Source organism: Ailuropoda melanoleuca, chromosome 13 (genome assembly GCF_002007445.2).
Source record: "Ailuropoda melanoleuca isolate Jingjing chromosome 13, ASM200744v2, whole genome shotgun sequence".
In the NCBI taxonomy this organism is placed as follows: Eukaryota; Metazoa; Chordata; class Mammalia; order Carnivora; family Ursidae; genus Ailuropoda; species Ailuropoda melanoleuca.
Window position 1 is genome coordinate 46,117,199 of NC_048230.1, and position 22,888 is coordinate 46,140,086.

At 60.6% G+C, this 22,888-nt stretch overlaps 1 protein-coding gene across 1 annotated transcript; it reads right to left on the reverse strand.

The window, feature by feature from the left end:
- Positions 1-213: 213 nt before the first annotated feature.
- Positions 214-14,884, reverse strand: NTSR1 (neurotensin receptor 1). Its single transcript, XM_034641567.1, has 9 exons — positions 14,794-14,884; positions 13,568-13,710; positions 13,372-13,486; positions 11,450-11,582; positions 9,539-9,648; positions 6,636-6,754; positions 4,580-4,781; positions 2,950-3,040; positions 214-1,556 (listed from the first exon to the last, which is right to left on the reverse strand). Exons 1-9 carry the CDS (start codon positions 14,882-14,884, stop codon positions 1,307-1,309), a joined length of 1,254 nt encoding a protein of 417 aa, XP_034497458.1. The 3' UTR covers positions 214-1,306.
- Positions 14,885-22,888: the final 8,004 nt, after the last annotated feature.

Sequence of the window (22,888 nt, forward strand, 5' to 3'; positions counted from 1 at the left end):
GTCGCTCCGTGGCCTTCTTCCTTCCTTCCCCAGTCCATTCACGGCCACACCAGGAACACGTGGGGACCCGACTGGCACCCTTGCCCTGAGCTGCTCTGTTCAGAGCCCCCACGTCCCACACCTACCTGTTTTGGGGAGCTTCTCCCAGCCCGAGCCTCCCCCCTCTGCCCCAGGTTCCTGGTACTCACGGGGTCCACTGCTTATCGNTGCCTTTCATTTTCTGGGCCCTTCTGCTGCTCCCAGCTTCAGCTCATCTGGGATCTGTCTTCCCTTGGCTCAGGGGACCTTCTAGGGCCAAGCCAGGACCAGGCCATCCTGTCTGGAGACCGGCTCTTACAGATCAAGGAGGTGCCTGCCTTTCCGGGTGCCCGGGGCTGCTGCCCGCGGCCGTGACAAATGACGCTGGGCCTCGGCCTGGCCGCTGGCCTGAGGGCTGCCTGTACCCATGGTTCCTTCTCCTCACCTGTGACCCCCACAAATGGCATCTCTCTGTGACTTGGCCCTCGCCTCTGCGCTTCAGGGAGCCCTCCCTTCCCTTCAGGAAGCTCACCCACGCAGCAGAAACGAGCGCGCGCACGGCGACGTCCCTGGCCTGGCTTGGGCCGCCGGGAGGGGGTGAGGAGGCAAGACTCCGCTGACCTGGCCTTGCCTCTGCCAAGCCAAGAGGACACTCAGGCCGAGCTCCCAACGGCCGGCGTCCCTGCAGAGACTGGCCGTCTTGGCGAGGAGGAGGGGGAGGCCTGGGTCTGGCCGGTGCCTGACCCACCGACCCCCAGCTGTCCTTCGGGGCACCTCGAAGCTTCCTGGGGGTCGCCCTTGCTGAGGTGGGAGTCTGGGTGCCTGTCATCCCACACGAGGGTCGAGGCCCTCTCCTCACCCCGAGGACCGCGGCAGCCCTGCCGGCCGGCCTCCTCCCAGCCCCCCCGCCTCTCGGGGCCGCCTGCTCCTCACGCCCGCCCAGCCCGACCTGTGCCTTTCATTTCTGTCCTCTCGAAACACCCAGTGGTGTGGGAACAAAGAAGTCTGCTTTTCACCCACCGCTTATTTCTTCTCATTAAAGGCCTTTCTGGATCTGGGAGAGGAGCGATCTCTCCCTAGCTTTCAAAGAGGCGCTGAGCGAGGGGTGGGGGTGCTGAGGGAGATGCTGAGAGAAATGGGGGCCTCTGGAGGAGGGTGCCAGGTCCCAGGCCTCTGCTAAGCCCCATTCCTGCTCCGGGGGTGGGGGGCTGCGGAGTGGGGGGGTGGGGACCAAGCGGCAGCCCCCTCCCCTGCCCTCCCAGCCCCTCCTCGGGCCCCCCGCCCGGCTCTAATACAGGGTCTCCCGAGTGACGTTGCTGGAGAAGGTGTGGTTGCTGGACACGCTGTTGGTCTTCCTGGAGAAGGCTGGCCGCTTCCTCCTGCGCCCCCACAGGGGACAGAGGCAGGCCAGGGTGGACAGAAAGGCCTGGCGGAAATTGGCGGAGACCAGGTTGTAGAGGACGGGGTTGACGGCGGAGCTGACGTAGAACAGCGCGTTGGTCAGCAGGTAGAAATAGTGGTAGAAGTCGTACAGGAACCTGGGAGGGGCGAGAGAGGCGCTCAGCCTGCGCGGACCCCGCAGCGCCTGGCCCACAGCGGCGGACACTCGCTACTTGTAAATGTTTTGACATGGGGGTATTTCGTAATAAACTCCGCGTTCTCGCTTCTCTGGAGACGTTGGAAGTTCTGCCCACATTCCAGTGGTACCAGTCAGTGGAGCTGGGTTGTGGCTGCCCTGCCTGGCCCGTCTCCACCTCTCCCTGCAGGACACCTGGCCTGCCCTTCCCTGTGCAGAATCCCAGCATGCCAGGGCTGCAGGGCGCGACTGGTCCCCGGCCTCCACCGAACAGCCAGGGCAGAAACCCCTTCCTTGCCTCCTGGACAGCTGTGTAACACCCCCCAGCTTGCTTGCCTCTACTCACAGGGACCTCACTCCTTCACCGGACAGCTCAGTTTACCAGCAGGCAGCGCTGAGTTTCAGAAGGCCTGCACCTGGGGCTGAGCTCTGCTGCCTGCACCTTGTCCTCCTCTGTCCTAGGTTTGCCCGCCCTGGTGCTTCCCCGTCACTGTGAAGAACCTGGCAGCCTGGGCCTTGAGCTATGCAGAGAAAAGCTCACACAGTGGGCTCCGGGCTGCCATCTGGGAAGGCCCTCCTGGCCCGGCGGGCCTCGCTGCTGTCTGGGAGCTTGGATCTCAGGGACTCGCCGTCCCCTGAGCGGAGACGCTCCCTGGGCTTAAACTGTTTGTGCAAACAATGTGGTTACGCTGAGCAGCTCCTTCCTCCTGGGAGTCTGGAATTCGGGCGCTCGCCAGCCAGGGGTGCCTATGTGGCTGGCCCCCAGCAGAAGCCGTGGGCGCTGGGCCTTTGGCCAGCTTCCTGGGAGACAGCATTTCACATGTGGCCTCAGCTCCTTCTGGGGCAATTAGCCTGGGAGAGGGTTCTGGAAGCCGTGCCTGGTCTCCCGAACTCCTCCCCAGGCTTTTCCTTTTACTGATTTTGCTGTGTGTCCTTGGGCTGCAATAGGGCACAGCCTGGGTGTGGCTCTCCGAGGCCTGGAGTGCACCTAGCGACTCCCCCAGCCTGGGGGTGGTCTAGGGCGCCCAGACAGCTGCCACACCCCCACCCCAACATCCAGCAGGGTCAGCCCATCCTTGTCACTCTCTAGAGGTCTCTAAACTTGTCTCGTTCCCACTCTCTTAGGGGCTGCCTTCCTTTTCTGCTATAACCTGCCCCGTGGCGTCTGTCGCTCCGTGGCCTTCTTCCTTCCTTCCCCAGTCCATTCACGGCCACACCAGGAACACGTGGGGACCCGACTGGCACCCTTGCCCTGAGCTGCTCTGTTCAGAGCCCCCACGTCCCACACCTACCTGTTTTGGGGAGCTTCTCCCAGCCCGAGCCTCCCCCCTCTGCCCCAGGTTCCTGGTACTCACGGGGTCCACTGCTTATCGGAAACGTAGCAGAACATGAGGCGCCGCACGTGGTAGGGCAGCCAGCAGACCACGAAGGCGATGACCACAGCCCCTGAGACACAGAGAGACATGGGCCTGTTCTGGGAACAGAAGACTTAACCCTAAACATTGGCCTAAAGACAGACACAGGGACCATGGGACAGAGAGCCCAGAAATAACCCTCATAGATACGGGCACGTGATTTCCTACAAGGTGCCAGACCATTGTACTGGCAACAGTGCTAGGAAAACAGGACGGCCACATGCGGAAGAAGGAAGCTGGACCCCCACCTCACACCATGTACAGAATTAGCTCAAAGTGAATCAGAGATCTAAACGTAGGAGCTGAGAGTACAAACTCCTTAGAGGAAAATGACAGGCACCAACTTGACAACACTGGATCTGGCGGTGACTTCTTGGACACAGGACCAAAGGCACAGACAACAGAAGGAAAAGCAGATGTTCCGGACCACATAAAAATGAGCAACTCTGCATCAAAGGACACAGTCAACAGAGCGAGAAGGTAACACACAGAACAGGAGACAGTATTTGCGTCACACATCTGACCAGGGATTAATATCCAGGACACACAGAGTGAACGTTCAACAGCAAAAATCAAACAACCAAATTACACATTTAAAAATGGGCAAAGGACTTGAACAGACATTTCTCCAAAGAAGATACACAAATGGTCAATCAGCACATGAAAAAGTGCCCAACGTCACTCATCATGTGATAAATGCAAACCAAAACCACAGTAAGACACCATCTCACCCCCTGTGGTCATATTCCTGTTGGATAGTGCCACTCTGGACCTCTTTCTTCCAAGAAGCAGTGGCTGCTGAGGGACAGGTGGCCTGGGGCAGAGGTCCAGAGGCCTGTTTGCCGGGGTTAGGGTGACAGCAACGGGGAGGGCTGCTGGGAGGCACAAGGTAGGTGGTTGGGGTTGGGGAGGGGCTGGGCTGGGCGGGACTGCCCTCAGCAGTAGGGGCAGGGTGTTCTGAGAAAGAGCCGTCCTCAAGGATGGCGTCTCTGGGCACAAGCCCGGCCCCTGGGCCCACACACGGAGCACCACAACCCACACGGGCACAGGCTCCACCCCACGCTCTCCTGCGATGGGGGCTGGCTCGTGATCTTTGTAAGGGCTGGTCTTCAGGATTCCTCACGGGAATGTGGGTCACCATGCGGGGGCTGCACTTCATGCCTCTCCAGCTGGCACCTGACTGCCTGGCACACACGGTAACGCTCACCCCTGCTGCTCCATAGCTGTGAGGAAGCTGCCTGACCCAGAGTCCATGCCCAGGAGACTTGTTGAATCAGTGAATGGATGAAAGGATGGATGGTTGGATGGATGGATGATGGATGGATGGACGGATGGATGGGTGGATGAGTCAATGGGTGGATGGATGGATGGAGATGGATGAAAGGACGGGTGGATGGATAGATGAGTGGGTAAAGAGCACTGATCCCCGGGTGGAGCCAGCCTTCTGAGTCTCTGCTGGGACTGCTCTAATTTTCTGGGTCCTATACTTTGCCCTCTTTGGTGGTGTGAAGCTCACTGCTTTACTGGCCCCTGCCTGCCACCCGCCCCTGAGGGCCCAGAGGTTACGTACGTAAGACCCGGACGCCGTGCCGCAGGGCTTGGACCCTGCCAGGCTCAATGGACATGCTGAATGAGCTGTGCTGGTCCCCAACTGTGCACACCTGGCCCTGCTCCGCTGCCTGGCGGACCATGATGGTCAGCTTGTTGGCAATGATGGTGTTCAGAATGGAGATGACCACCATGGGGAACACAAAGGACATGAAGGTATTAATCTGCAGAGAGACAGAGAGGGACAGCTGTCAGGCTGATGTGAGGGGACACCACCCTGCTGCCTGCCCCACCAGGCTGGGGTCTGGAGTATGGAAAATGCTTGGTCTTTTGGGTCAGACTGGCAGACACACACTCCACTTTCTGCCTGCTTGTCACCCACCCCTGGCTCAGAAGGGGTTCACAGACTCTGTCACCTCAGCGAGGCCCTCTGCACAGGGTTCAGCCTACAGACAGTGTGGAGTACAAACCCTGGTGTGTCCTAGCTGCGGGGAAGGGCTGGGCTCTTTGTCCCCAGGTCTGGACATGACGTGTCATGGTTGCAGTCCCTGAGCCCTGGACTCTCCCCCAGCACAGCCAGCCCAGCATCCCTCATGCACGCAGACAGTTGGTGTTTGGACAAACGGAGAAGACCCTTCCTCCTGCCCCACTCCACTGCCTCTCGGCTCACTGAAGAGAGCTTCTTAGGAGCCCCTCTAACTGCCACATCACTTGCATCTGGGGAAACTGAGCCTTAGACAGGCCAAGGGGCTGGACGACACTTGACCTGGCCCTGCCAGGCCACCGGGCAGAGACCAATCCCTGGAGCCCCTTTGCAGGGGTGTCCTGATGGGCGATGGGGATCAGGTCTCTCACGGGGGCCGGTGCTAAAACTGGCATCACCTCCCAGGGCAGTGGGGTAATGGTGTCGAGTGGCGTAAAGCCTTGGTTGGCTGTTTGTTCATCCTGAACGTTCTGCTGTCTGGCGCCCTTGCTCCCTGGCAGGTGCAGCGTGGCCTCCCCTGTGTGAGAAGGCAGCAGCGGCTCGTCGCTGCCCCTGCTGGGCTTTCCACGTGCTCGTCCTGAACCTCACTTCGCAAAGGCTTTTGGTTGTACTTGGAGAGGCCGCCTGTGCTGGCTCCGGCCTGGACGCTGTGACTCCCCTGCAAAGTTCCAGGGGTCTGCACCGGGGTTCCCTGGGCTCCAGGCGGCCCCTCCTGCCAGCCCCTGACCTGGTCCACCTGCAGTCCGAATGTCCTCAATCGTACGACAGAGAAGGTCTCACCAGGGTGAGGAGGAGCGCACGCCCGTCCTGCTCACACAGGCAGAGCACAGCCCCAGCACAGCGAGCCCCAGCAGCCTCCAAGGTTGCGGGCAGGTCTGCTCCACAGCCGTCTTGGCGGTCGGGCATCTGTCCAGAACAGGGCAGACTCATATGCCCGCTTCCTTGAGGGTGCCAGCTGAGAGCTCCAGAGGTCCTGCCCCCTCACAGTGCTGCAGGCCCCGCCTGGGAGATCGGGAGGCCTTCCTGGAGGCGGTGGCCTGAGGATGGTCTTTGGTTCCACCTGAACAAGCCCCTGCTGATCGGGAGGCCTTCCTGGAGGCGGTGGCCTGAGGATGGTCTTTGGTTCCACCTGAACAAGCCCCTGCTAAACGGGAGGACGCACAGGCCAGAGAAAGGCCACCGAGGGCCACGGGAAGGGGCCTTCCCACACCTGCTGGCCCCAGCGCCCATTGCTCACTGCCTGCCTGCACGGGTTCCTGACAGCCGCCCCCGCCAGCCACCCTTCTGTCCTGTGTCCACCGGGCGTGGGAGGCAGGTCCCAGATGGGGCCCCTTCCCACCTCCCTTGGGTTCACTGCCGTTCGGAGCCCACCTTCCACAGGGCGGTGAGAGCTGGCACCGGCAGAGAGGCCGCTCGGGGAAGGTTTCTGAGGCTGTTGCTGGGCTGGAGGCTGGGCAGGGCGCAGCAGGGCGCAGCAGGACGCTGGGCCAGGGCCCAGGAGACAGACTAACTCCCTGTGAGTCACCTTGGCCCCGCAGAATTGAAACAGAACAAATGTACCCAACACAGATTTCAAAACATTTAAGATCCGTACCTCGCCGACCACGGGCAGTGAAGATCGCTGCCTCTGAGGGCTGGGTGGGGGCCGTAAGCAGTGGGCCACGGCCCAGCTCGGTGGCCTGTGGGGTGTGGTCTGAGGCCCCAGTGGTTGCCCTGTTGGAAGAGGTCCAGGCCCTTGTGCTGGAGTCCGGAGTGAGGAGAGGCCTCACCCCGCTGCCCTGATCGCGGGCTTGGGCCAGCACTGGCTGCCAGAGGGCAGACTGTCTTTCCTCCACATCCCCTGCCTGTCCAGCCGGGAGACCGGGACAGAATCTGGATTGTGGGGGCCCCCCGGGGGCACACCTGACTCTGAGGGCTTGCCTTCTCTTGCCAAAGCTCACAGCGTGGATGGGTGCTCCTTCCTGCACTCTACCCCCCACTTCTGGGAACAGGGGAGCAGCCCGCCCTCTCACAAGGAGCAAACAGGACCACGTCTCCTGAGCCTCGTGCACAAGCTCCGGGAATGAGCAGATGCTGCCCCAGGAGGCAGGAAAGCTCGGTGCAGGAAGCCAGGGCCTCCCCAGACAGGTGCAGATGTGGGCACTGTGCCTGGTCCACGCATTTGTCCCAATAACACATAAGACCTGCAAACAGACGGGCTGATGCTAAAACTCAACTAGAAACAAATAATGTAAGAATTGCCAGGAAAGTTCTAGAAAGGAAGAGCGATGGGTCAGTACCAGACGGGGAGACATCATCAACTTACCACCCACTTACCAATGACCCGACACACGAAAGAGACTTTGTGAGAACAGTTTGGCACAGACAAATGGATGGACAGAGAGGTGGGTGCACAGAGAGAGGCCAGGAATGGCACCCAGCGAGGCAAAGTCCCTCTAAGCAAGAGGGAGAAGGTGGGTGACCGCCTGCAAAGCCAGGGCCTGCGGCCTCTGCCCCCTTTCCAGGACTTCCCTCTGCCTCCTTGAAACTGCTCCCTCCCACCCAGGGGCCCACCCTCCAGCAGGCCTTTTATTCAGGAAAAAGACGTGACCTTTTTATCCTGCTGAGCCCGCAGGGGTGGGGAAGATGCCTTTGTAACCTTTGGGACGGTTTTCCCACCTGGTGGGGAGACCTGCCCAGAACAAAGCCAGCCCGAGTGGGAGGAGGGCACATGAGCTCCTGGGTCCAGCCGTTTGCAGACACTGTTCCCAGGCTTTCAGTTTTTCTAGAGCAAAATAAAGGTTTCTTTATTCCTCTTGGGACAATCTGAATTGGTTCCCGAAACTTGTACCCTAACTCACAGAGATCCCACACCAAAAAAATCCGGATGGAGCAAAGATTAAAATCTAGAAATTAAGGCCAGAAAATTACTAGAAGAATCGTGGAAATCTTGCTTTTCATCACACATATTAAGCTTTTGGAATTAGAGAAATAAAGTCATTCAGCCACTACTATAAAGTTTTGCCGTAAAAAAAAACAATCAATGCTGGGAAAAAAAATCAATTTTCTCAGCCCTGGGAGAAATTCCTGTCTTACCTCGCCTCCAAATATTCCCATGCCCCCGGTCCCCCGCCTCACTGTCCGTTTAGGCCGTGTGGCTTCGAGGTGGACCCAGACGGCCTGGCAGGAGGCAGATTCCAGACCCGGAGCCAGTAGAGACCCAGGTCGGGGCTTTGTTGGCCCAACGCCTCCATCCCAGAGCCTGTCCTCCATCCCCCATGGCCCCGACTGACCAATGGGAGAGCTCTGACCACAGCGGGCAGGCTGCCCGGGGGAGGACAGGTCTTCCGAGCGCAAAGCCATGCGTTCAGATGCCTCCCTGCCCCCCTCCTTCCCTCCCCTGCCTCTGGGCTCTGCAGCTGAGGCCAGAGCTGGAAACTCCAAGGGGGGGGGCGCCCAGGAAGCCAGGGCGCCTGGTTGGGTACGGGTTGGGGGGTGCTAGGGTGTGGACCTTGGCCTCAGACAGCCCTGGCTGTGCACTGGCCTCGAGCTGTGGCTTTGGGTCGTTCCAGAATGGCCCGTCAGGCTCGGCTTTCTTATTCCTGAAAGCGGGACAGTACGGGCGCTCAGCTCAGGGCTGTGACGTGGTCTGAACTCAGTGGTGCCCAGGACGCTACTGGGAGAGCTGAGTAAGCAGGCAGGGGTGCGGGGGCTTCAGTGTGGGGATTGCGTCAGGATGCTCTGAGCCGCCGGCATGGCCAGTCCCGTCTGAGGACTCGGGGCTGGGCTCCGACTCCGGCATCGGTCATCTCGTGAGGGGATGGAGGGGAACCGTGAAGCAATAAAGAGGAGGCACGTTTACGGACAGCGGGTCCGCCCAGAACGGGAGCTGCCCCAGTACCGGGATGCACGCGGCAGGCTGGCAAGCAGGTGATGGGCACCACTGTGGGTGCAGGGAGCCTCGCCCGGCCCCGGGCCCCCGGTCCGCAAGGGGTTCTCCACTGAGAAGCCTCACCTTCCACCTTCAAAGGGCCTACTCCCACTGCTCAGTTCCTCTGAAGAACAGTCTTGTTTTGTGCTGTAGCCCGTTTCTCTCTACTTCATCCCATGTGTTTATTTTTTATTTTATTTTATTTATTTTTTAAGATTTTATTTATTTACTTGACAGAGAGAGAGAGCTAGCGAGAGAGAGTGAGCGAGTACGAGTAGGAGGGGAGGCAAGCAGAGGGAGAGCGAGAAGCAGGCTCCCCGCAGAACAAGGAGCCCAATGCGGGACTCGATCCCGGGACCCCGTGATCGTGACCTCAGCCAAAGGCAGACGCTTCACCGACTGAGCCCCCCAATCCCATGTGTTTACATAAAGAGTTGGGCCCTGGGCTCACCCTGCTTCAAGGATCAAGAACGCAGCTGCGGTGAGTGGAAAAGCACAAAACACGGTTGGGTTCAGCTTCTTGTTCGAACTCCCCAAGGAGAGAATGCTGGGACCTCCTCGGCTGGCCCAGCCAGGCCCAGGCTCACAGCGGTGGCCACCAGACTCCAGGTCAGACTCCAGGGGGGACAGAACCTCGTCAGACCCAGCGAGCGTGAAGGAGCCAACGCCCAGCACGCTCCGCCCTCGTCGGCCGCTGCTGAGAGCAGAGAGGCGGTGCCAGTCATTCGGGAGTGTGGTGTGTCACCCTCCCTCAGAGCAGATTCGGTTGTACAGCAAGACCCCGGACACAGCTCCGGGGGCCACCCTTCGGGCTGGCTGGTAAGCCACGGCACACCTGCACCATGAGCCACTCTGCTGGCATCAGGAATGAGCACAACCGGGCGTGCCAGGGTTCTGGATGAGTGAAGAAAGCAAGCGCAGAGTGGCTGGTGTGAAGTAAGGAGACCATGCCCAGGAGGGAACCCCAACCGAGGCCAGCACGGGCTGACGGCGGGAGGGCTAGGAGGCTGGGAGGCTGCTGTCATGCCCTCCTGAACTGAGCACACAGAGCTGGAATACATGGGACACGTGGTTTGCTTCTATGTATGTGCCCCATGACAGGGGCCTGGGGCCCTTGCTCCCATGGCCACATGAAAATCACACAGGCCTCCCTGCACCCCCCAGGACTGGGAAGGGCCAGAGGCATAAGGGGCCAGATCTCAGTGGTATGTCCTCATTTCAGGAGGGGGCCAAAGATAAGAAAAGGGTCTTTCGAGGTGACACAGACCAGAATTTTCCATTCCTCATCTAACAAGCTCCTTGACGCTCCAGACGCTACTGGGATGTGCCACGCAGCAGGGGACACTACTCGGACACCCGTCTGGAAAACCAGACAGACCTACGCCCAGCTGCACACTGCTCTGTGGGTCAGCACTGGCCACCGGCCTGGGCTTCTGGGGAGGAATGGCTGACATTTCTGAGCCAACAGGTGGGAGACCAGGGAGAGGATGGGGTACGTGACCTGGAGAGGCCATGCGAGTCATGTTTAGTGTCTGAAAGGCCGCTGCAGGGAGGACTCCATGGGAAGGGCGCCTGCTTCCGGCTCTCGCTCTCGACCCAACACCGTCCATCCCACCACTGCTCGCTCGAACAAGCAGACGTTGGCGCAATATAAAAAGGACCTTCTGAGCGCTTCTAACCCCCCCTTTCTAGCTGAAACTCAGCCTGTGGCTAAGCATGAACGCAGTGCTTGTCATGAGCTGGGCGGCATGCTCAGCACTCCGCAGGCACTTCATCGAACACGCACGTGGAATTCACGAGGTGGAAGCTAACGGCACACTCACTTGATAGACAAAGCAACCCAGACCCAGCTATGAGCCCGGACCCAGTCCGGCCCACAGCGGGAGCACCCGCTTCCCATGTCACGGGGCTGGTTTGCAGGCCGGGAGTGGATGAAAGGGACATGCATCCAGTGGGGACGGGCAAGAGCCGGACCCGGTGCGGGACCACATCCTCGCCAGTGAAGCTCTGCTGGGCGCGTGCCCTGCCCTCAACTGCCCAGAGAGGACACTGTTTTGGGGTGACTGTGAATTTCTGAGAACAACTGAACCTCTGTCCACTTTTCTCTCCTTTTTTCGATCTCCCGCCTGCTCCGCCATGGTCCCCACGCTCCTCTAGGGCTTGGATCTTCTGGGAGACGCTGGACCAGAGTTGCTGGGGCCTCAAAGGGAGGGAAGGATCCAGCCCAGGAAGCTGGGGGTTCAGCACCATGGACAGTGACACCAAGCTGGTGGCTGCACTGGGGACCTGGGGCTGCGGTGGGTGGACCTGGGCTGGGGGGCGACTGGGGGGGTCCCCAAGCCAGCTAGGAGCAGGCACCATTGGGAACACAACACCCCATCTCTAGACCCTTCCTGTCCTGATGAGGGGCAGGTGAGCTCCTGTAACCCGTGTGGGAGGTGCTCCCCCACCCCGCCCGCTGCTCCTGCGGCCAGCAGCCCTGCCGTCTGAAAACGGACCTGGAGAAACAGAAGCCCCCCAGAGCCACATCCTGTCTGTTCCTGGCCGTGCTGCCGCGCTGGCACCAGCTGGGCTGCCGGGAGACCCTCAATCGGATTAGGGAAACAGCCTTCCCGCTATGCCGGTCCCTTCCTGTGGACAGGGGAGGCTCCAGAAGGAGCAGGAGGGCCCTCCCCCGGGCAGCACACAGGAGGGGCACTGGGGGCCTGGCTCATTAGCCTCCAGCAGCTGGGGTGGCGAGCCACCTCTCGGTCATGCCGCCGCCTCTCGAAACCACACGGAGGCCATCTGTGCGGTGTGGCAAGCCGTCAGGGGTGCGGGCTGAAGGCCTGTTCGCCATGTTTTCAAATATCTGCTGGCTGAAAAGCCCATGAGAATGTTCAGATCACCTGCTAAGTAGCAACACACGGGTTTTAAAAATCCCTGACGAGGACAGGAGGCAGAACAGTGAGCAGGTGCGTGGCCGTCTGACCCTGGGGTGCAGGCCCCACTTTTGTGCCCGACAGAAAGGCAGGAAGGTGCCTCCGCGGTCCCCTAACACACGGAGACCATGGTCCACGTGGGGTGTGCCCAGCTCTTGTCTCCACCCACACCTCACGCCGTGACAGCGACTGTTTTCTCGCTGTGACAATGTCAGTCTCGCACGGTGGCTCCCATTTTGTAAGAACTCAAATAGGAGCTGAATTTGATCAGATCTGCTAAGCCTTTCGTGTGCATTTTCCTGATGTGCAGGGAATTAACGTGACTCTGAGGGATGACACGTGGTGCCAACTCAGCACAGAACGTTCTAGAGATTTTGCAGGTGCCTTTGATAGAGTTCGAGACATCAAAGCTCTTCTCCATGCCAGGAAAACATGGGGACCTGGTCTTGATCAAGACCCCGGGTGGGTTGGGGGGGCCACACCCGGATGCCGGGGGGTGGGGCTCTAGGGAGTTCAGCAGACCCCTCAGCCGTGCCTGACACTGGGGCTCGGTGAGACGGGGAGCTCATGTGCTATAGGGCGGAGAGTCCAAGCCGGAGCAGGAGCAGACATTGAGGGCACTTGAGCAGCGTGGTCAGGAGAGTGGTGGGGAGCCAGGGCTCGCCGGGGACCGTCCTCCTCCTCCTCTGCCCTGTTCTCTGTGCTCCCGGCATCGCCCGCAGGTGAACCCGAGACCTTCAGTGTTTTCTTGCCACGTCATTGTGTGGGCAGTTCAGCAAATATCCTGTCCTTCCCAATTTCAAATTACCGTCCCCTGGCAGAGTTGGTCACTGGGCTCCCGTGGACATCTGGCTCTGTACCCAGCATCTGTGCTCCTTTCAATAGAATTAGTGCTCCGTCCCTGCTTTAGGTGAATCTGATTATGGTGGACCCGGATTGCGGTGGCCGGTGTGAGGGAGGAGGGCGGGGAGCGGCCGCCCGCACTCCCAAGCCTACCTAGGGCTGCACGTGGCTCTGCTTTCTCCCCAAGCTGGCCAGCTCCGGGCCTGCGGGGACCCCGTGCTCTGGCTTCACACCCAGCAGCGATACTCCAGCCAGGCTTCCTCTGGGGCCTCTACCAGGGACGGCTGTGACCTCAGAAACAGTGCCGGGGTCCCCTGCCACGGCTCCCACCCAGCCCCACTCAACGAGAGGCCTGGCTGTAGTTCTCAGCTAAGTAAGCAGGAACGCTGACTGCCCAGTGTCCCCAAAGCAGACCTCCGGATGACCATTCTTCCTTCCATCCCCTAGAGAACATGGCCACGTGACCAATGGGGCCCCACTCTGCTTCCCCCCTTTCAGCCACAGACTCTGAAACAGTAAACAGGCCTGGCGGACCCGAGACGTGCCGTCCTCTGTGCAGGAGATGGCCACTGTGGCGAGAAGGGTCCAGCTTTCTGTTTCTAGATGGAGAAAAGCAAGGCAGCCAGGATCTGGGCCGTGCCAAACGGCCTGAGCACGTCCATTCTCAGGCTGGGCCTGCTTCTTGTCTGTAAAGAAGGGGGTGGGCTGGTCCATCTTGAAGACCCTTGTCCTCAGGAATGGGCACAGCTTGAAGACCAGGACAAACACGGTCTGTGGCACAAGGGCGGTTTGCCGGCAGGACCCCACTGCCCTGGGGCTGGATGCCTGGCGTGGTTGGCGCTCCAAGCCCACGAGAGCCAGTGGGGCTGATTGGCTCCGGGAAGCCTCGTGGTCCCGAGAACCCAGACAAGCGGCGGGAGGCGTTGCCGAGATCTCCCAGGCATCCAGCTCGGGCACCAGCAGCCCTCCTCTGTCTTGCAGGAGCGCAGTGGCAGCTGAGGCAGTGCGAGGGGACCAGGCTGTGCCTGGGCCTCCCTGTGACTCAGGCTGTCAGCTGGATGCAGGCCCGGGGCAGCAACTTCTCCCCGGTTTGGGGATCACAGGCTGAAGCAGCGACACGTCCTGCCCCGGCGTCTCCCCTCGGTTGTCTCAGCACCTCGGGCTGTACCCTCCCTCGTGTCCCCCATGTCCTCCGTCCTCTGATTGCACCAGGTGCCCAGGTCCACTTTGTCTGACCTTCGAGGGCATTGACTGAGCGTCTGCTGTGTGCAGGGCAGTCTGCACAGACTGAGGTGAGCGTGGAGGACAGGCGAACACACACGACTCAGTGGTGAGCGTGAGGCAGTCTGGTGGGGACAAGGGGCTGCTTTCTGGAGGAGGAATCTTTATGCGGAGTCCTGAGAGATGAGGGGCACGAATGGGCGAGAGAAAGGAGAGGGGCCTCAGGAGCCTATGGGGGTTGGGCGGGGGTCACATCGCAGAAGTCCATCGCAGAAGCAAGAGGAGGGGGTGAAGAAGGTGGGTAGAGCCTGGGGGCAAGCAGGGGCCCGGGCCTGGGGAGTGGCCATGGTGGCCTGCGTTGGGGTGGTGCCCATGGGGATGGACGCAGCGGACGGTTGGGGGAAACTGGGGGGCTGAGGCCGGACCCAGGGTTGGGTGGATGTGGGGTCAGTGGCAGGCAGGAGGCAGTCAGCATGAGGTCAGGAGGGGACCCAGTGAGACTCTCGGCCTCGGAGGCGCGTCTCCTGTCTTACTGACCCCCCACGCGGGCGTCTGCGCTCTAACGCCCTCCCAGGTTAGAGGCCCCCCACAGCCTCCTCCAACAAGGTGAGTCTCTTTCTTGTGCAAACGTGTCAGCAGAGAGGCTTCCCCTGGCATCTGCCGAGCCCGTCTTCCCGGAGCCTTTCCTCCGAGCCACCTGCCGCCGTCAGTGTGCGTCCCCGCAGCGACCTCCCAGACCAGGCGTTCGCGAAGCAGGATTTGTTCTGCTTTGCTGGAGTCGGAGAAAACCGCAGCGCAGGTTTATCCTGGACGAGCGGCAGGATGCGGGCAGAGGCGGGCAGAGGGCGCGAGCTCACTGCCTCCATCGGCCACTGCGACGCGCTGGACGCCGGCCAGGCTGCGGCCGCGATGGACCCAGTCCTCGCTCCCGCTGTTGCTGACGCACATCTCCCACTACTGACCCAGGTGCAAACCGCGACCTCTGGGAGGTCTATTCCAGGCGTGCAGCCGTCTGGGGGCATTTACCCAGGCTCCTTCGGGGCGACCTTCTACTGCCCTGTAGATCCCGGCCCCTACGCAGTGAGATGAGTTTTCTCTGACGGCTCTGAAACGGCCTTGGCCTGCCGGTGCACCTGCTCCCTGTGCCGGCCGGGCGGGTGGGCAGATCGCATTCAAAGGTGCTGATGTGGTCACTGTGGAGCAGTCAGCGCCGGAGGTCTCAGCTTCTCGTGGCCGGTCTGTTGTTATCCGCAAACTCAGCCACAGGGAGACACAGTCTCACCAACACAGAAGCTACGGGGGAAAACCCACAGCTCTGCGGGGACTGAGTGGAGACAGAGCGTTCTTACAACTGGAAAAACAACTCAGAGGCTACCCTCTGGGCTGCGAGACATCTGGTCAACGTGGCTGCTTCTGGACAAGCCCCATGGCTGGTTCCGGCCCTCTGTGCCTGCTCTGGCCCCAGACCAGCTGCCACCTGCCCCCACATGCCCCGCAGTGGCACGTTTGCCCCCCTGAGTCTTTGCCATCCTCAGGACCTCCTGGGGTCCTGAGAGCTGGCCTTCCCAATTGTCATGGGCAGCCCTGGCCTTGTGGTGTCCGCTTGGGGCCAGGTACTCCACTAGATATCCCAGGCCATGAGGCAACTGTCACGGGTCCCTCCACTAACGAGACTGTGCCATGAACTCGCCAGCTGGTGGCCCGTGGAGGAGGGCCCTCCAAGACCGCTGACGGTTTCCGGCACCCTGGACACACACCTTTCGCAACGTGGTCGGCCACCCCTCCCGCAAAGACACGGAGTCTGTGGTCCACCCCCCACTGGCCTGGCTCTGACCTGGGGCATGCAGGGGAAGTGCTGTCTTCTGAGCCAGGCCTCACGTTTCCCACTCTCATTCCCTCAGAACGTGGCTACCACATGTGAGGAAACCCTGATTTGTCTCCTGCACAGCGAGGCCTGGGCAAGAAGCAGCCCAACCTGCAGACCGGTGAGTGAGGTCGTCTCGGACTCATCCAGGCCCGTGGAGCCCCCAGACGTCAGCAGCCACGGGAGGGAGCCCGGCTCGGAGCAGCTGAGCCAGCCGCACGGAAATCCGAATCAGTGCAGGCAGCGCCGTTGCTGGAGCCCGCAGGCGTGGGGCTGTTTCGTCACGCAGCAGAGCTAGCTGATACGCTGCCTCAGACGGAGCCCTGCGCTTTCCGATTTACCAGCCCCACCGCCGCATCTTCTCTTTGGAAAGAAACACCCCTCGTGTCAGTAAAAGTCACGCCCCAGGCGCTGCCAGGAGGCCCGAGGAGGCAGTGGGAGTGTCGTGTGCAGCTCACTGGGCTGTCCTACCCCAGGATCTGGGGCTGCTTTTGTAAAGACGACTCACGGCCTGCAGTGTGTCCCCCCGGCGGTGCCACAGAGCCGGATGAGGGGCGCGAAGGAGGCAGGAGATGGTTTTCTTTCGTTTTTATCCCCGTGGAGAGAGGCTGGCCCACGGCTCTGACGTCTTGAGGCAGCCGCAGCGTGCCACTAACCCTTGAGGGAGGACAGTCAGCTCCGTGCTGCCGGGTCGAGCTCAAGTGCAAAGTCAAACTCGCGTGAGCCCCGGGCAGCCGAGCCTGGCCGGGGGGATGGATGGGGTTTGCGGATGTCTAAGGGGGATCTTCCCTCCATCCCTACAATCAGCAAATGTTCATGCTGCACTCGCCTCCTTGTCATGGTATCTGAGTGTTCCTGTGTGTGTACACACGTGTGCATGCACGTGTTGGGACGACGTGTGTGTGCGTGTCTCTGTGGGCCCGTGTGTGACCGTGTGTGTGTGTCTCCATGCCCGTGTGTGAGTGTGTGTGAGCTTAGCTGCCATGTGTGCTCCTGTTTTGCTTCGGCTCATGCAGAACCAGGGAAGTCACTTGAACATGGAAACATCTCCCGATGGTGAGGGGCCTGGGGGCCTCGGCCTCCCACCTTCACCCTGTTGCCCTGCAGGTTCTGAGCAGAAGCCCCTGCCTCCTGGACCGGCTGCCGCCAAAGGCACGTGTTTCAGAACAAACTTTCCCCCAGCGAATACTGGGCCTTTGTAATCATGCTGGTTTCTGCTGAGAAACGAAAACCTGCAGATGGAGGGGGTAAGGGCAAGGCTCTGAAGACCAGGATCTGCAGTCAGGAGAGTGGCCAAACACGGGGTCCAAATCTGGCGTGCAGACCAGCCCCCTTGAAGAAAACTGACCCCGAAACAGGAATTGGCTGGAGCCCCAGTTCTCAGGCAACTCCTCGTCAATTTGCGCTCCTGGCTGGGGGCCGCCTGGCTCCTCTCACAGCCTCACAGGCCCCTGCCTGGCGTTCTGCCCCCTGCCCATCCTGTGCATTTCCTCTTTCACCCTCTGACACCAGCCTTAGGGGTGCACTCGCCTCACCCAGAGGGGAGCTATCCTGTGCCCCCCAGGTTCATAGCTGCAGTCTAGCTCCCAAGGACATAATGTAAGGAGGTGAGGTCTTCAGGGGTGATTAGGTCACAAGGGTGAAGCCCCCACAATGGGATGGGTGCCCTTATAACAGAGACCCCAGAGAGCTCCCGCACCCCTTCCACCGCATGAAGACATGGCAAGAAGATGCCATGACGATCAGGGAGTTGGGGTCTCGCCAGACACCAGGTCCACCAGTGTCCTTGTCTTGGACCTCAGCCTCCAGAGTGGGGAGGTACATATGTCCCTTGCCAAGAAGCCCCTGGTCTCTGTTGGAGTGGATGGACAGAGCGGATGGATGGAGTGGATGGATGGGTGGCTAGAGCAGATGGATGGAGTGGACGGACAGAGCAGACGGACAGAGTGGCTAGAGCAGACGGATGGAGCAGATGGACGGAGCGGCTAGAGCGGATGGAGACAGCTCCAAGTGGCTGTGCGCCTGCCAACGGAGCTGTCTCAGTGCCTGCCTGCCGCGGAAGCACAGGGCATGGGAGCCACTGTCCTCCGTGCAGGATGGAGGCCGCCCGTGGAGGCCACCCGGCCTCGTGGGGAGGCTGTTCCCTGAGCCGGCATCTCATCCTGGGGCCACTCCCCCTGCGTCATCCCTCCACCCATGAAGGGAGTCTTATCTCCTTTCTAATAAGGTGTTTGTCGCAAAGACGTAATTGGTGCATTTGTTAACACTTGGAGGGCTTCAAGTGACACTGGGGTCTTTGTTGCTGAGTGGGGATCTAGCTGAACCACGACCGGCCTCCATGGGAAGCAAAGAGGCATTGGCTCTCTCCCCCGCCTGGTGCTGCCCCGTGTGCCCACCTCCTCCACGAGGGGCCGCGATGGCGATCTTTGTAACTGACCAGGGCTGGCCGGGGCGCAGGACTGCTTGAGCTCCGGGTGTGGACAGGAACACGTGGGGACGGGCTGACCTCTCTGGCACAGACGGAGCTGGGTTCATCCTCTCTCCGGGCAGGTAGGAGTGGGTCAGGCTGGAGTGAGAACTCCTGATTCTTCTGGTTGGCACATGGCTGTTACGATGGACATGCGTGCGTTGCTGCCCGCACCCGGAGTTCGCAGCGTGGGGACAGAGCCCGGCCCCCGCAAACCCCTCAAGGGCTTCCCGTGTGAATGAGCAAGGAGATGAGGGGCCATCCGCTCGGGCCCCTGCGACAAAGGGCACAGCCCGAGTGGCTTACGAACAACATAGACCTATTTCTCACAGCTCTGGACGCTGGGGTTGAGATAAGGGCTCTGGTTATAGACGGCCCCCTGCTTGGGTCCTCCCAGGGCTGGAAGGGGACGAGGGGACTCTCTGGCCTCTTCGTATGGGGACGCTAACCCCATCACGGGGGCCCCACCCCCGTGGCCTGATCACCTCTCAGGGGCCCCACCTCCTGATACCATCACCCAGGGTGGGGGGTTAGAGTTTCAACATAGGATTTCGAGGATGGGGGAGAGAAAAGCGCAGCCCCCAGGTCACCCCCAAAACAGGACGTGTGCACGGAACATTCAAAATGACCCATGAAAGAGTCGTGCCAGCAACTGAAGCCCTCCTGTAAGAACAAAGGGGCAGGAAGCCCCTTCGCAAAACACGGTAAGCATGTCAGGGGCCCCCAGAAGCCTGTGCTTGGGCCACGCCTTCTGGAAACAGCGCTGGCCTTCTCTGCACCCCCCATGAACCTCGCGCCGGAGTGTGAGTGACCAGGGCTGGAGGTGACAGAGGTTTCATGATGGTGGGAGGCCCACAGGGCGTGCGCCAGGGACAGCACCCTCCTCTCTTGCCCCATCACCCCCCCAGTCTCATAAATGAACCAGAGTTATGCCAAGGAGCTAAGCCCTGAGGACAGGATGCTGGGGGGCACCAGGGATAAGCACAGATGTGACTCAGACAGACCTGATTCACAGCCCCTCACGGCTGCGTGTCTGACCAGTGGCGTCCCCACCCGGGACATCGCCTGATCTGTAAGTGGGGACAGTCCCAGGACCCAGAAGGAGGCTGTCATCAGTGGTATGAGCCACGCCGGGTGGGGGGTCGCAGGGCTTTGCTGAGATAATATGTCCGTGACATGTTTGCCACCGTCACGTCTGCTCAGCCCACTCAGAGCTCCCCTCGCTGCTGAGGCCCCAAGTCAAGAGAGGCTGTCCGAGGGTGGTGGCCCCCCATCCCGGAGGTGCCCACCTGCATCCTCGGCGAAGTGGACCCCATGGCCTGGCTTCCCAGAGCTTCTCTTCCCAGCCTGGGGTGCTGGAACGGCGAGGGACCAAGGACCACCGTGGGGGGGGGCCCTCCGGCAGGGTCTCTGCTCACGGCCGCAGAGAGGGGCGTGGGCGTGCATCAACCAACGGCCTCCCCGGAACCAGCTGCTTCCCTCCCCCTAATTAGCGTTAACAACGTCCCCCCAGAGCTGTGACTCTGAAGGGGCCTCTGGCCGCCTTCCCGAGGACTGAGGAGGCCGCTTCTGTTATGACTGGTGATCAGACTCATTTTCTCTGACAGATCTTCTCCCCGAAAGATATTCACGCCCTGTTTGTGACATTTAAATTACTCGGAATTTGCAAGTCCAATGCCGGTGTGAATATTCATGGCTGTGTTACCCTCGCGGTTCTCTTCTCCGTGGCTCCGAGGACACAGTCCGCCTCGGGTGCCACGCCTCTCCGCAGTGATGTGACAGGTCCTCCTGACCCTGTGGTGGCTTCTCACCAGAGAATGTTCTGGAACCTGAACGCCACTGAGGTCCCTTCCACGCGCTGTCAGCACAGTCCCCATGGCCGCCCCACGGTGATCTTGACAGGCTGGGAGACAGAGTCCAGGAAGGGCAGGAGGGGGGAATGCAGGAGCAGAGCCGGGGTGGACAGGAGTGGACTGCTCAGGCCTCTGTTTGACCTGCTTTTCTTCAACCATGGGAGGCTGTGAAGGGCTTCAGCACAGACCCGGGGCTCCTCTGACCTCGGCCGTGGTTGGGCCCCTGGGAGCAGGACAAGCTGTGGGCTCCCCCAAAACACTCTAGGCCTTTCTCGTCCGTCACCCGATGTGGAGCAGACAGCCTCGGGGAGGCTCTCCCCAGTGGCAATGGGTGCTGACCAAGGGCCATGGTGCCCCACCTGTGAGCCTGGACAGTCAGAGGGAGCCAGGGGGCCACACCCCCGGCCACGTCCGACCTTCCGTGGAGGCTGTATGACCCGGCCAGCCTGAGGCTGATCTGCACGATGGTGGGCCCCGTCCCTTCCTGCCCATGGGGCCTCTGGGCAGAACAGCTTGGCAGTTCCTCAAACAGTATAATTAGCAAAAAGAACTAGCATGTGGCCCAGCACTGCCAATCTGGGTATGTCCCCCAAGGAACTGAAAGCAGGGGCTCAGAGAGATGTTTGCACGCCCACGTTCACAGTAGCGCCATTCACAACAGCCCAAGGGTCCGTCCGCAGACGGATGCGTGAGCAAAGAGCAGCATCCACACTGCGGGGTGGGATTCAGCCTGAAAAAGGAAGGAGTTCTGACTCCTGCTTCCACACGGGTGACCCTGTGCTGAGGGAAGGAGGCCAGTCACAGCAGCACGAAGACTTGCTTCACCTTACAGGGGTTCCTGGAGGAGCCAAATTCAAGGAGAGAGAGACGGTGGCCGCCAGGCACTGGGGGAGGCAGGCGGGAGTGCCTGCTTCACGGGGACAGAGTCAGTTCCGCAACACGAAGGGAGTCCTGGAGATGGATGACGGCGGCGGTCACGCAACCGTGTGAACGTGCCTAGTAGCCCTGAACTATGCTCTTAAAGACGGTTAAGAGAGTGACTTTCATGTACATTTTATCACATTAAAAAATTGGAAGAAAACTCCAAAATATATGAAGATCTCTTAAAACCCCCAATAAGAAAACAAATATCTCAAAAAGTGGGTGAAGGATGTGAACAGACACCTCGTCAAAGAAGGTAAACGGATGACAGAATTAACAGGCTTCACGTCGTACGTCGTTAGGGAGCTGCTCATTAAAACAACAGCGAGACCCGGCGCCCGGCAGCTCCGTCGGGGAAGCATCTGTCTTCTGCTCGGGTCATGGCCTCGGGGTCCTGGGATCGAGCTCCACGTCGGGCTCCCTGCTCAGCGGGGAGTCCGCTTCTCCCTCTGCCTCTCCTGCTCCCCCTGCCTTATGCTCTCTCTCTAATAAATAAACAAAATATTAAGAAGCCCCAACAATGAGATAAAACCTGTGTGGCTGAAATAAGAACCGACGGCACCAAACGCGGGCCGGGACGCGGGCAGCAGGTGCTCTCACGTGTCGCTGGCGGGAGCGCGACACAGCACGGCCTCTCCGGAAGGCAGTGGGGTGGTTTCTCACAAAACGAAACGTACGGCCACCATACGATCCAGCAACCTGTCTCCTGTTCACCCAGAGGCGCAGACGACATCTGTCCACACAAAAACCCGCCCACGGGTGTTTACGGCAGCTGATTCCAGAATCACCAAAACTCAAGCAACCACGATGCCCGTCAGCCGGTGATGGTAAACTGTGAACCCTCCAGACCACGGAGCACTATTCAGGGCTAACGAGAAAGGAGCTGCCCACTCATGAAAACCCACGAGGGGATGAGCGAGTGAGAGAAGCCCTCTGAACAGGCCACACGCGGCTTGATGCCGACTCCGTGACATTCTGGCACGACTCTGTTAATGGTGAAGATGTGACTGGCTTCTGGGTACAATTCCACCGCACTCTTCAGATGTTTGGAAACAGTTACTGGGTCGCCTTAGCTCCTCATTCCCACTGCTGTCCTAGCCCTCCCCCCCGCCGGGTCACCTTCCTCAGGACACACCCAGTTGCATTTAAAGCGGGCACATCAGACGATTAAGAGCTAAGCCAGGAGCTGCCAGTTGCCCCTGGTGAACAGGTGTGCCCACCAAGCCCTGACCAGACAGACACCAGGAGCCGCTGTCCTCGGTGGGCACAGGGCTCCTCTCCCCAGCCCCTCGACCTGGGCTCGGTCTCTCCCTGGTGATGCACAACAGCCTACCCACCACGTCCGCTTGACTGGGGCGGGCAGGGGTCCTTCCCCCACCCCAGGGTGCAGGATCAGCTGTGTCTGGGCTAATGGTTCCAGAGGCCCCTGAGGGGACCAGAGGCCTCTGACCGAGCTGCGGGAGAGGCTGCCCACCCCGCTCCTTGCAGGTGCTGCCCTCACCTCCGCTGGCCAGCCGCCGGAGAGCTCTCACCCTTCACCATCCCTGAGGCCTCACCCTCACCCTGCCAGCCGCTGCCCACACTGACCCAGCCCAAGCTGAGCACCGGGACCTCCCCCAAAGACGCCCATTGCTGGGGGAGCGGAACCTGCCCCCCGAGGCCCCAGGAGGGGGACAGTCCTGTGGTGTGGGCCTCAGAAGCCGCCGGGGGTGGGGGCAGTGGAGCTGGGCAGGCGGTGCCCCCACACCTGCACACAGCATCACCAGGAGCCCTCCTCCCGGGCCCAAGGGTGGGGGCCTGATGTTGGGGACAGTCCTGGGGGGGGTCTCAGCCTGTGTCACCATGCC

What these genes read in the sequence shown, in the direction of transcription:
- NTSR1 (XM_034641567.1), bottom strand. Translation starts at nt 14,884, where the DNA reads ATGTGCGTCAGCAACAGCGGGAGCGAGGACTGGGTCCATCGCGGCCGC. An exon ending in GCACGGCGTCCGGGTCTTAC is followed by an intron (nt 3,041 to 4,579) that starts GTACGTAACCTC and finishes TCTGTGTCTCAG; the next exon opens with GGGCTGTGGTCATCGCCTTC. An exon ending in TCCGATAAGCAGTGGACCCC is followed by an intron (nt 1,557 to 2,949) that starts GTGAGTACCAGG and finishes CGCCCCTCCCAG; the next exon opens with GTTCCTGTACGACTTCTACC.